Here is a 14,371-nt window from a genome sequence, read left to right as displayed (position 1 = left end):
TCTCCCTCTCTCCCTCTTTCTCTTTCTCCCTCTCTCTCTTTCTCTCTCTCTCTCTCTTTCTCTCCCTCTCTCTTTTCCCCTCTCTCTCTCTCTCTCTCTCTCTCTCTCTCTCTCTTTTTCTCTCTCTTTCTCTCTCTCCCTCTCTCTCTCTCTCTCTCTCTCTCTCTCTCTCTCTCTCCCTATCTCTCTCTCTCTCCCTCTCTCTTTTCCTCTCTCGTGTTACAGGTTCGAGACTGCCTGTCTACTCGGGCAAATTTTTTTTTTTTTTATGGCCGCATGGACACTCACTACTATTTTTTATTGAAACAAAATTCATTTTTGTTATTTTTAGGGCGGGGGAGGGGGAGGGGGGGTTATTAAATTTAAAATATAATAAATCAATTTATATGTATTATATAAACTTCCAGCAGGATATTAAAGCAGGAATATTATATATATTCCTGATGAACCGCCCCCCCCTCTAAGTAATGACACCTTATCAATTCTCCAATACTATTGCTACACTATCCCATTGATTACTGTACACACAATAACCCTTATCCCCGAGTGGCCATTGGGCCTTGATAAGTGGTGAACTCCATGTAAAAAAAAAAAAAAAAAAAATTATATAAGAAATAATATTTCTAAATAGAACAAATAAATTCTGTTGCAACAAACATTAAAGTTAATTATTAAAATGGATTTTCTTTAATGCAATATGCAAATGAGTTAAATTCTTGAATGTAGATTTCCCTTGATTAAATAGTAATAATGCTGACTTTTCTCAGTTTGAAAATGAATGTGTGACACAGTGCAATAAAATTGTGAACAAACTGTTATGTGGAGATAGGTAACCAACCCGGAACATTCTATATAAGGAACCGAGTCACCGGATTTCACCGGACCCTTTTGTACAGAGACTTCCCCCTGAACGTTAACCACATTATCAAGGTCAAGAGGCCACTCGAGGATAAGGGTCAAAGAGTGTACAGTAGAAATTGGACAATATAGTAATCAATTCGGTAAATTTGTTAACTTATATGGAACGGCTCATCAAGAACTTGTTTACGTTAGACTTGAACACAACCATATTGTAGTCAGCCGGAAAGCAGGAAAACGGAAGACAATTCCACGGGCGTGCAGTTCTAAGAAAGAAGCTTTGTTCATGGAATCTACGTTTAGGTTTAGGCACAGATAAAGAGTGGGGGGAATTATTGATAGTGTTTTCAACTAGACGAGTGTTTCTTGTGAAAGTTTGGCGAGGGGGGACCAAAGACTGAAGCTCAGTCGAACACTTTCCATGAAAATAACGATACATCAGAGACAAACTCGCAACATCTCTTCTGTGAGATAGAGGTTGCAGGGAAGAGAAAAGGACATCTCCTACGAGGCTACGAAGTCTATTTTAAACTCTATCAAGGCAGGACAAGTCCTTTCTAGCAGCTCCTGCCCAGATGTGGCAACAGTATTCCATCCTTGGACGTACCTGGCTCTTATATAGATAGAGAATTGTATCAGCAGTGAGATATCTACTGGATCGATAGAAAGATCCCACCATTTTTCCAGAGGCCTTGGCAACAGATTTGATGTACGTGTTCCATTTAAGATCAGGAGTAACGGTCAAGCCCAGAAGCTGTCACCTTTATTTGTCTCTTTATAAATACGTAAATAAACTTCTCTTTCAGTATTAAAACCACAGTGTATATTTATTTATTCCTTTCGCGGAATACTTTATCTTTGATTGTCCGTATAATAGGCCACCTTAGGATATATCACAAACAAACAGTAATACAGTTTAAAGGCATCAAAATCACACGATATCCGGGTCTCAAATGCAGTAATAGTGTAATCGGTTGTTTTTAAATTAGGTCAATATGCGATGAGTAGTGATCGAGGTATTTTATTTACGACTAGCATGGGTGCCCAGCATTGCCCGGGTATTTGGAGGTGTGTTGAGGAAAAAAAAAAAAGAAAAAAAGTGGTAGTAGGCGGGTAGGCGCAAACGCATACCATGAAGGAGGAAAAAAATGTAAAAAAAAAAAAAAAAAAAAAAAGTGGTAGTAGGCGGGCAGGCGCAAACGCATACCATGAAGGAGGAAAAAAATGTAAAAAAAAAAAAGAAAGTGACGTCTTTGCCATCGTGTCTATCGCCAAACCGGAAGTAGTGAAGGTTTAAATTAAGATTAGTCAATTGAAAAGAGATGACGTTCGAAAATATCGGCGAAAAAAGTGACCCCTCCCTGTAGAAAAGTGCCCAGTTATGGATGAAGGAATTAATGCTTTTAGCCAATTCTTTGATATTTGTTCGAAGGATTGAGCTTCAAAACAATACCGATCTCGTGAAAATCTGTCGAAAGTTTTAGGCAGACATACAAACATACATACATACATTTAAACAGACAGGTGAGATTTATATTATAGATGATAGCCTTGAGTCGAGAGGGAAGCCATGTTTTTTTAATCGCTTGTGGGTTTTTTTATATAATGATATAAGTTCTTTTCTAGATTAAACGTGCTGCCCGGGAAATGGCTGAGAAAGCATGGAAAGAGAGGTAAGTTAAATTTTTGTCTCAAGATGTTGCTACACTTTCTCTACTCTGTCAATATTTTCATAATAGGTGGCTGACTGAGCTCCAATTTATACAGGGTGTTCGAAAACTCTTGGGCACATTTTCACATTATCTCAAGAACTACAGAATGGAACGGTGAAAAGAAAAGACATGATTCCATTTCCGTTTGGTGAAAAACGTTTTTCTTTGTTTTTTTTTTTTTTTTACAAACCATCTACTAGTAGACTATGGCGTGACTGCCTCAGGGAGCGATAGAGCTCTCCATTGGGGAAGATTGAGACCCCCAAAACACGTAATAAGGGCGGGAAATTATGCTGGTATTGTCTGTTAAGCATTATTAGGTGCTTCTTCTTCTTCTTCTATTGGAAACTCTACCGATCCAAGTTATGACAACAGGACCATTGCCAGCACCCTCAAAATGCATCGCTGGATTGCCACAAATAACAGGGACCTGCCCAGGGTGATGAAAACAAAGTTTCCGGCCACAGTTATGGTCTTTAGTGTGGTTTTAAGTGAGAGCCATATACCATCTCACAACTTCAGAGACAGCTTTAAAGTCAACACCAAAGTGTACCTGGGTGTGTTGAACAGTGTGATTATCCCCTGATGCAATCAGATGGTCGCTGGCAAACCTTGGGTGTGGCAGCAGACTCGGCGCCCCCACCACCCTTCGAGTTCAAAGAAACCCAGGCTTGACTTCAGAAGGAGTGCTCCGACTTTGTATGAAAATTAATGCATTTAGAATGGCACTACGTTCATCTTACTACCATTCACAGTTAAGCAGGTATGAGGACTTGAAATGTGCCCAAGACTTTTGGAACATCCTGCATGACGACAATTTGATGAAAAAATTCTAAAATTCAGAAAAAATCTAATTATCTACAATCAAAAATTTATTTTCAGTAGAATTTATACTCTTTGTTATAGATTACTTATTTGGGGTAAGGTTATTTCTATTGTGGGCATGGAGATAACTAAGATAACGCTAAAACATGGTATGTTTAGTTACCTTTCAAGCTAATGGTAGTTTCGTATCTTGCTATTCAATAGTGTCTAACAGTTTATAATTATTATTCTTTAATAATTTAGGTCTTACAATATTTTATAAACAAAGTACAAAACTGACTTAAAAATCTAGTGGATGGTTGTATTCTGCTCGTTCCTGGAGGGAGACGCTAGTGGTTAGTGTACCAGTCCAGATATGAACAAACTACTCACTTCCAACTCGTAAAAAAGTTCAGAACAAAAAACTTGTCTAACTACAACCACTGTTATATTGTGTGTATGTTTCTCTCTCTCTCTCTGTCTTTGTTTCTCTGTATGTCTCTCTCCCTGTGTGTGTCTCTCTCCACCCCTCTCTCTGTTCCTCTATGTGTGTGTGTCCCTCTCTCTCTTTGCTGCTCTCTCTGTCTCTCTCTCTCTTACTCTCTCTATCTCGCTCTCTCTACCCTAAACTAAATGGAATCTCAAAGAGCAAAGTTTCTTTCCCAAAACTGTGCGTCTGTGGAACACAGTATCGCTAGGCTGCTTCCCAGCTGACTACAACATGGTTGTTTTCAAGTCCAATGTGAACAAATTCTTGTTAAACAATTAAATTCTGTCTAATTCGCACCATCATTGCCAATCATTACAATGTTTTATCACTATCTACCTCTCACTCGGTTAACCCTTATCCTCAAGTGGCCTTTGGCCTTGATGGATGGTTGCCACATCTGGAGAGGTTCTGCTCAGAGCCCACTCTCTTTCCCTGATAGGGTATAAAATCGATTTTAAAATCTAGTGGGATGGGGATGTTCTCTTGTCTTTCCAGCAGAGACGTTACTAGCCTTATTTCCATGGTAGGTGCTCGACTGAGCTCCAATCTATGGCCCTCCTGCAAAAACACATTTAAAACAAGAACTTGTCTCGCTATGACCACTATAAACAATTTCCCTTTTCTCTCTCTCTCTGTATATCTAAAACTAAATGAAACTTCCATGAACAAAGTTTCTTTCCTCGAACGGCATTACACAGTACTACAGCGCTTTCTTTTTTTAAAACTTAGCTTCAATCTATGGCTCCCTCTTCTTGCCTTTGTAAGGCATTCAAAACAAAGACTCGTCTAGCTACAACCACTGTCAATAATTTCCATTTCTTTCGCTCTAAAACTAAACGTAATTTCCATGAACAAAGTTTCTTTCTGAGAATTGGTAATTTTTTTTTTAATTCTATATTTCAGATTACGAGAAATTGAAATGAGCGAATATGATGCTGAGACGTACGAGAATTTTGCGAAGACCGTTCGCCGCCAAATCCATTCTCTGCGAGTTATTTTGGACAGTTTGCAGGTAAATAATTTGATATTAATTGTTTCGAAATATTAATTGCTTCGAAATATTAATTGCTTCAAAATATTAATTGTTTCAAAATATTAATTGCTTCGAAATATTAATTGCTTCAAAATATTAATTGCTTCAAAATATTAATTGCTTCGAAATATTAATTGCTTAAAAATCTTAATTGCTTCAAATTTGATGTAGAGCAATTCTTTTCTCTATTAATTTTTTTTGTTTTTGTGTTCAATTCTATACTAGGTGTACTTAGTAATTGATTGGACCATTAATTATAAATAATAGATGATATATATATATATATATATATATATATATATATATATATATATATATGTAATAAGTAAAAAAAAACAATAATGCGGAATACAGAGTTCAACAAAAAGATTCCTGGGTTCGACAAGATACATCTGAAGAAGGTCGGGGGTTACATCGATCTAAAAGTTGTGAAAATGACACTGAAGATGAGAACAGTAGTTCGATGAATCCAAATAATATGAATAGCCAATTTTCGTTTGTTATTGTCGAACCATGTTATTAGCACTATATCAACGTACTTCTCTATAAGTTATTAAAAACAAATTATGTAGTCCCATTCGGACAATTAGTAGAATGTAAACATTTTTCAATCAGACTGGAAAATTCGAAATCAGCAAGGGGAGTAACTCATATTTTTGATTAAAGAATATGTAAAGATTAGTCTCTTTTACAACTAAAATTTTTTATCCCTTTGCTGAATAAATATAAAAAATGTAAAAACTAAAAAAAAAAAAAAAAAAAATATAGAAACTAAAACTACTTCATTGCATCCCGGGTAATGCCGGGTAGTTCGAATGAGTTATGGCTAAAATGCATATTTTTAATTGTCTTAGGCGAAAGGTAAGGAACGCCAGTGGCTGAAACACCAAACTTATGGCGATCTTGATGATACGAAATTGATTGAAGGAATTACCGGTGAGAAATCGATTTATAAACGAAGAGGGGATCAAGAACCAGAGGTGAGATATCTTCTTCTTCTTCTTCTTCTTCTTCTTCTTCTTCTTCTGTTTTCTTCTTCTTCATATTTTTCTTCTTCTTCTGTTTCTTCTTCTTCTTCTTCTTCTTCTTCTTCTTCTTCTTCTTCTTCTTCTTCTTCTGTTTTCTTCTCCTTCTTCTTCATATTTTTCTTCTTTTTTTCTTCATCTTCTTTCCTCTTTTCTTATTCTTTTTCTTTGTCTTCTTCTGTTTTCTTTTTTCCTTTTTCATTATTTTTTCTTATATTTTTTTTCTACTTCTTTTTTCCCTTTTCTTCTTTTTTCCCTTTTCTTCTTTCTTCCTCTTTCTTCTTCTTTCTTCTTCCTCTTTCTTCTTCTTCTTTTTTCTTCCTCTTTCTTCCTCTTTCTTCCTCTTTCTTCTTCTTCTTCTTTTTCTTCTTCTTCTTCTTCTTCTTCTTCTTCTTCTTCTTCTTCTTCTTCTTCTTCTTCTATTGGAAAAACTTCTGAAATTAAACATGGCTTTCAATTCAAAACCTGTTTTTTGGCTACGACGTCTGACATCTGCTCCCTGCTCCAACTTTTATGTCACCCATCTCTAGGAACGATTCTGTTTACCGATTAAGGTTATCCTAACATGCACTAAATGTGATCCATGTCAAAATTCACACTAGCTAACTTAATCGCTACAACGGGAGGATGTGATTATTATTTGTTCTCTTTCAAATGCAGTTGTGAAATTTTTTTCAGCTCGGCACCCCTCAAGAATTGCCGAAAAAACTACGCCTGGTTGTGGATGTTTCTGGAAGCATGTACCGCTTTAACGGTCATGATGGACGCTTGGAACGTGAGATGAGTGCTGTACTGATGGTCATGGAGGCTTTAGAGGGTTACGAAAACAAATTCAAGGTAATTTTCATTTGAATCCATTGAATTCTTCAGATTACTATTCCAGTTCAAGTATAAATTTTAGGAACCTTGAACCTATTTTATTTCTAGTTGTAAATACCACTATTTATTGCTCCCTATTATTACTATCTATCTACCTATCTATCTATCTATATAGTCATCCACATACAGTACTGTTTCGCTGTTTCACAGCTCATCAGTTTGGAAAGAAATATTATTTTATATATATACTAGCATGGGTGCCCGGCATTGACCGAGTGTTTGGAGGTGTGTGTTGAGCAAAAAAAAAAAAAAAATGGTGGTAGGAAGGCAGGCTCGAATTCGTACTGCGAAGGAGGAAAAGAATGTGAAAAAAAAAAACCAAAACAAAACGTGACGTCATTTCTGTTACGATCACCACCAAACCGGAAGTGATGTAGGTTTAAAATAAGGCTAGACAATCGAAAAGAGGGGGATGACTTTCGAAAATATCGGTGGAAAAAAGCAACCCCACCCTGTAGAAAAGTGCCCAGTTTGAGGGTGAAAAAATTAATCTTTTTAGCCAATTTTTCGGTATTTGGCCGAGCTTTCAAATGATACTGATCTTGTGAAAATCCGTCGCTTCTTTCGAAAGTTTTAGGCAGACATGCAAACATACATACATAGATTTATATATTTGTAGCTCAAATTTTCGACCCAAACCGATTAAAAAAACTTGCCCTGTCTCTGAATACCTTTTATGTAAAATTTCAAATGTTTAGACCAGAAATTGTCTGAGTAATTTGGTAGAGACCGCAGAGGTCAATTTTTTTAAAACTTTGACCCCTATTATGACCCCTTAACATTCATTGTTTTGGGCTCAAATCAAGTTATTAAGTTAGATCCATGTTCAACGAACCTATATCTAAAATTTCAAGTGTGTAGACCCAAAATTGTCGGAGGAGTTTGGTAGAGTTCTCAAAAGTCAAATCGTTGAACTTTGACCTCTTAACAGCCAAATTTCTGGCTGAAAACCGATTACAAAGATTTTCCTAAATCTCAGTATCCTGTATATCAAGTTTCCAGTCTTTAGACTGAAAGTTGAAAGAGTTATTGTGTAGGGAAATGTACACAGACAGACACACAGATAGACACTTTCACTTTTATATATATACTAGCGAGGGGTACCCGGCGTTGCCCGAGTGTTTTTCGGTGTGTGTGAAATAAAAGAGGTGGGTTTGAAAAAAAAAAAAAAAAGGAAACTTTTACGATGCACAGTTGGAAAATAGTGGGGAAAAACAGGTGCTCGTTTTTGATTGACGTGACGGCGATTTTGTGCGGGACAGTTTTTAATGAGGTCAATTGTTTGTTTTGAAAAACCCGCGCTGTCGACATTGAACAAACTGGCTCTGGGGCCTGTGATTAGAGACGAGTTTCGGTTTTGTTTATACCGAAAAGCGAATGTAACGCGTTCCGATGCGGGAAATGTGGAATAATTAAGGTTTGAAAGTGAATAAAATTAAATAGACAGGCGAGGTCCGCGGGTAACTCTGAGATATTACAATTTATGGATGATATAAACAGTTTTAAGAAGGTCTGAAGCGAGCGAGCGCTTTTCCGAAAGAAGCCTTTTGCGGACATCGCGGAAAAGCGAACACACATACATACACACATACATTTTCGCTTTTATATTTATAGATATATATAAAAATGATAACATTTCTTTCCCACAAAACTTCCGATACTATGGGAAACAAACGAGGCAATTCCAACTTCAGAATCTGCATACGAATTTCGAACAGAACCCTTTATTTACTTCACAGGAGTAGCGTGCTCTCGTTTCATCAGCCAGAATTAACTGATCAAAATCATATATAAAGCATCATCATCATCATCACCTGTCTCACCTCCTTGCTTCTTCCAGTTTACCTTTTTTCTTTTTTTTTTTTTCCTTTCAGTATGAAATTGTTGGCCATTCCGGAGAGAGTTACGACACGTCTTTAGTGCGAGCCGATAAAGTGCCAAAAAATAACAAAGAACGGCTCTCCGTGCTCAAGGTAAAAAAGAAATGATATTCTGGTTTTCCATAGAAATTTAGTAGCATGGATGATTAGCAGCATTTAGTAAATGCCTTAGCAGACCTATTACTAATATTTTGGATTATTCAACAAATCTAAATCCAAATTTCGTGAACAAAACTTCTTTCCCAGAACTGTGGAACTCTGTACTATTGGTCTGCTTTCCAGCTGACTACAATATGGTCGTCTTCAAGTCCAATGTAAACGAATTCTTGTTGTACTGTCCTCTTCAATAATCAAATCTACCCAATTTCCACCAAATACGATCACTATGCAGTTGTCCCAGTGACAACCTTACACTCATTAATCCTTATCTTTGAGTGTTTTCTTCGGGCCTTGATAAATAATGATTTACTTGTGAAAAACAACTTGTTGTTGAACTTTTATATGCAGATAATGCAGACCTTGTTTCACATTCAGAAACAGACACCCAGATGATTATGGACAAGTTACCAGAGGCTTGTAAAGCTCCAAGAAAACATGTTATGTATTCTCCTCCTATAGGAATGCCATATGTTGAACCAAAAATCTTGGTTGATGGTAAGAAGTTAAATATCACGGAACATTTTGTACATCTGGGTAGGACGCTGAGTAAGGACTGTACGCTTGATGCTGAGATAAATCAAAGAATAGCCAAAACCAATTCTGCTTCCAAAGGAGAGCGATTCCAGGAGGACATTATTAGACTAGAAAGTTTACATACAGAAATTTAAATGTAATGTAAACAAACATCTTGTGTTTTCCCATTTGCAAATGTTTGCACAATTTCTCATTTCAGACGATGCATGCACATTCGCAGTTTTGTTTGAGCGGCGATCACACGCTTGAAGCGACCAAGGACAGTATTAGTTCTGTCCTCAAAGAGGAAGCTGACGAATATTTCGTCATCATCTTGAGCGATGCGAATTTTGAACGCTATGGTATACGTCCGCAGACATTTGCCAGATTGTTGACGGAGAACGACGAGGTGAACGCATTTGCTATATTTATCGGATCCCTTGGAGACCAAGCCGTAAGGTAATGTCGTTTTTAGTTTCAAGACCATCTATATAATAAGCACTCTTGGTAGGAGATACGAAAAAGAGGTGTTAATATTTAATCTCTCCTCCTCCATCTTCTTCTTCTTTCTTTCTTTTCTTATCTTTTTATCTTATCTTCTTATCTTATCTTATCTTCTTATCTTATATATAATAAAGTAGACACAATTTTTCCCCTCTTGACAAAACTGTCTTAGGTTTATAACAACAGCTGGTACACAGAAAATTATTACATTTACACCATTAGTCATTACGTTATCTAGCAATTACATACACATTACTTCATAATATTAAAACATTATTTTTATTCCTTGGAGCGCCATGACCATCATCGTCCTAACATACAAAGGAAGTAGCTAACATTCCACCCTCTCAATACCGAGTCCTTTTATGACACCATTGTACGCCGAGTGCATTTATATTTTTTCTAACTTTTCTGCGTGTTAACCGTCATTAAATGACTACTGATGTCCTACATAAGAGCATATTCTTATCCTTTACATCCAACACAAATAATGATTTCTCCCTTTAAAATATCCGGCGCCGCTGATTGGATGAGAAGTACTCATTCTACAATCCCAACATTCTGTTATTCTGCCATTAAACAAACAGTCCGAAACTAAATCAAGACGCCATTTTCTGTACGTACAGAATATTCTTACGTTTTATTTACATTTTTCCGCTGTTATATTCTTGCATTTTATTGTTTATTTGTGAAAATATTACACTCCACATCAAAAGACAAAAAAGAAAACCCTTCTTCCAAACACTTAACACTTTTAACGTTTGCTTAACTGAGAATCCATTAACGCGTTTTCGAACACGGTAGCAAGCGAGAGAGAGAGAGAGAGCGAGAGAGAGAGAGAGAGAGAGAGAGAGACACACACACACACACACACACACACACACACACTTAGGGATGGAGGGGGAGAGAAAGAGACACTTATATTTGTTTTCGGTTGAACACACTTCTCATTACTTAAAAACAAAACGACCAACCAAACGCCCAACTTCTCATTACTTAAAAAAAACAAAAAACAAATATATTGTAAAACTTAAATTTAACTTGAACATACAAAAAAAGAGCGATACGCACCAATTTATTTTGCATATTTCATTTCCTAAGGACCGTTTTAATAAATTCACGTACTTATGCATAATTTATTCAAGACGTAACTCAACGTCCGATCGGCGTTGCTCAGAACACGACGTTCACTGACATTATGAAAACCTAACAAATACTGCTAAAAAAAAATAAAAATAAAGGACGCATGTAAACATAATAATTGAAACAAACGATTTAAACAAAACAAATAAGAAACCAAGAAACAACGACCTACAGCAACAAGTTTTTTTTATTTTATGTTTTTGTAATATAATACGTTTTTTTTTTTTTTACTGTAATTTGTTTTGTTTTTTGGTACAACGAATAGTTCAAAACAAAACGGATAAGTAAAGTTTTTTGGATTTTTTTAAAAAAACATTTTGTGTAACAATTAACAAATATTTTTTTTAAAAAAAGATTAATAAATAATGTTTTCTTAACATGGGGAGGTTGGAGAGAGGTGTCTATTCCGAAAGCCGTTCTTAACATGGGGAGGTCGGAGAGGGGTGTCTATTCCGAAAGCCGTTCTTAACATGGGGGTGTTTTTCCAGAAAGCAGTTGTTAAAATGGGTGGGTTAGGGGTTGTTATTTTCGAAAGCCGTTCTTACCAAGGGGAGGTTAGAGGGGGGCATTACGTGATTGAAATTTAAAGTGTTGTATAATCATTTTAAAAATATTAAAAAAATACAATAGCGCACCCCCCCCATTATTTTCCGCCAACCCGTGAAAATAAGTGCATAAGTACAAAAAAAGTGATTTTTAATATCGTACTCAGCTACATCCATAAAAAGCAGCAGTAGATTAAATGGTTTCTTTTATTGTCGCTGCCCCATAATCACGTGATTAATATTTTACCAGACAAAAAATTGGGAGGCAAAAGAGTCACCAGAACCAAGACCGCATTTACATTATCCACAAATAAGTAGTTTTCGAATAAAAATAAATCATTATCAATTACCTACGTTATTTGTGAACTATTTGCATTTACATAAAAAAACACATTATCATTGTATGTGAATAGGTAGTTCTTAGAATATTAATCAATATAACTTTATATATTAGAATAAAAAATCCCGTTGGGTTAAATGAAGGTGATTAAGCACAAAGTTATTTTATAGAAAATACGGTTGTGAAATTATTAAAAAAACTAAAAAAAAATTTGGCTTGCATACATATTTGTTACCTATTTGCGTTATAAAAACACTAATATTTAATAGAACTTTTCAGGCAATGTAATCACCTACGTTTCCTTTTCTTTCTTCTTTTTAGAGTTTTTTTTCTTGATCGACGCACACTCTATAACTAAAAGGGGATCTTAAAGGTCAACACGGATATCTTACAAACATGGATTACTTACAAAACACTCTCCGATAACATGTTAAGAATGGCTTTCAAAATAATAACATTGTTTCAGCATGGTAACAAAATTTCATAAGTACCCAACATTTACATTTTTTTCCGACTGACACTGCACACCCAAAACATTTACATTTTTCCCGACAGACAGTGCACACCCAAAATCACAACGGCAATTTACAGTATTTGTGCGTGGGGATCATGACAACGACTATCAAGATTAAATTTGGGGCAGATACTTTGACAACCCACCCCTTACAAAATGTGGTGTCTATTCCGACATCCGTTCTTAACAGGGTTAGGTTGAGGGTCTACATTCCAAAAGCCGTTCTTAACATGAGGATGTTGGGAGTGTCCATTGCAAAAGCCGTTCTTAACATCGGGAGGTTAGGGTTTAGGAGTTGAAGGTTGAGGGTTGGGCATTAACAACCACACCGTACTTAAACTTTTTACAAGGGTGGGGCATGCTTCCACCGGGCAACGCCGCTTAACGGGTACTGCTAGTATTTTAATCAAATTCAGGATCCTTTCTGCAATCCAACCATATTTGGCACGGAACAGATACTACACCTTGCCCCTAGACAAAAGTCCTTTTCTCTGCAAGTTCTTGTTCCTTTTTATTTTTTATTTTTTTGCAATAATTTTTTTAGTAATTGCTGTTTTATAATTTTGCTATTTCAGGTTGACCAAGCAACTGCCAATGGGTCGTGCATATGTGTGCATGGACACTGACAAGCTCCCTCAGATTCTTCAACAGATTTTCACGTCAACCATGCTGTCTTCGAGTTAATGACAGCGAATATAGAAGCCACTTTTTTCAAGAGTTGCAAGACTTGGACCTCGTATGGGAATCTGTCAGAAATTTGTCATTTTTTTTTTTTTTGAAAATTAAAATTGTTTCTGATTATTTTTTTCAGGCCAACGAATTAATGGTGTATTCAATAAATGACGTCAAATAAAGTTAATAAAATTTTTATTTATTCGGAAGTGTTTTATTCTTTTCCTTGATTTAAAATTTTTTTTTCTTGAAAATGGATGACGTCTACAATTGCCCAAAGAAAGAGCGTATTGAGCTTTTTTAATTCGTTTAGGGTTAAATTTTCTATATATAAATACTGTTATTTATATTAGTTTGAAGTTTACCATTGCGTATATCAGGTAAACACTACATCCCTTTGATTTCATTAATATATATATATATATATATATATATATATATTAGCATTTCAGCCCGGCGTTGGCCGGGTGTTTGGAGGTGTATGTTGAGCAAAAAAAAAAAAAAAAAAAAAGTGTTAGTAGGAAGGTAGGCTCGAACCCATATCGCGAAGGAGGAAAAGAATGTGGAAAAAAAACGTGACGTCTTTGCTGTTACGACCACCGGAAGTGACGTTGGTTTAAATTAAGGCTAGACAATCGAAAGGAGAGGATGACTTTCGAAAATATCGGCGAAAAAAGCGACCCCCCCTGTAGAAAAGTGCCTAGTTGAAGGTGAAGATATTAATGTTTTTAGCCAATTTTCGATATTTGTCGTCTGAAAGGTCGACCTTCCAAACGATACTGATCTTGTAAATATCCGTCGCCTATGTCGAAAGTTTTAGGCACACATGCAAACATACATACATACATACATACATACATACATACATTTATATATTGTTAACTAAACATTTTAGACCCAAACCGATAAAAAAGCTTGCCCTATCTCTGAATACCCTTTATGTCAAATTTCAAATGTTTAGACCAGAAATTGTCTAAGTAATTTGGTAGAGACCGAAGCGAAATTTTAAAAACTGTGACCCCTATTATGACCCCTTAACATTTATTGTTTTGGGCTCAAATCAAGTTATTAAGTTAGATCCATGTCCAAGGAAGCTATATATAAAATTTCAAGTGTTTATACCCAAAGTTAGCGGAGGAGTTTGGTAGAATTCTCAAAAGTCAAATTATTGAACTTTGACCCCTTAACATCTAAATTTCTGGCCGAACACTGATTACAAAGATTTCCCAAACTTCTATACCCTCTATATCAAATTTCGAGCCTGTAGACTTAAAATTGACAGAGTTATTGTGTAGGGAAA

General features: G+C 36.0%; 1 protein-coding gene across 1 annotated transcript in view; it reads left to right on the top strand.

The window, feature by feature from the left end:
- LOC145263224 (von Willebrand factor A domain-containing protein 8-like) overlaps positions 1-13,276 on the top strand; it is a 207,061-nt gene extending 193,785 nt beyond the window's left edge. Inside the window, exons 40-46 of the mRNA XM_080120309.1 lie at positions 2,485-2,531; positions 4,768-4,876; positions 5,752-5,877; positions 6,601-6,759; positions 8,676-8,774; positions 9,574-9,812; positions 12,975-13,276. Of these exons, the coding sequence (XP_079976435.1) occupies positions 2,485-2,531; positions 4,768-4,876; positions 5,752-5,877; positions 6,601-6,759; positions 8,676-8,774; positions 9,574-9,812; positions 12,975-13,083 (888 nt within the window). The 3' untranslated portion in view covers positions 13,084-13,276. The remainder of the gene's footprint in view (positions 1-2,484; positions 2,532-4,767; positions 4,877-5,751; positions 5,878-6,600; positions 6,760-8,675; positions 8,775-9,573; positions 9,813-12,974) is intronic.
- Positions 13,277-14,371: the final 1,095 nt, after the last annotated feature.

This window comes from Euprymna scolopes, chromosome 38 (genome assembly GCF_053919585.1).
Source record: "Euprymna scolopes isolate OS-2025 chromosome 38, ASM5391958v1, whole genome shotgun sequence".
Taxonomy (NCBI): domain Eukaryota; kingdom Metazoa; phylum Mollusca; class Cephalopoda; order Sepiida; family Sepiolidae; genus Euprymna; species Euprymna scolopes.
The sequence above is the reverse complement of the archived record's forward strand: the minus strand, read 5'-3'. Positions and strand labels throughout refer to the sequence as shown.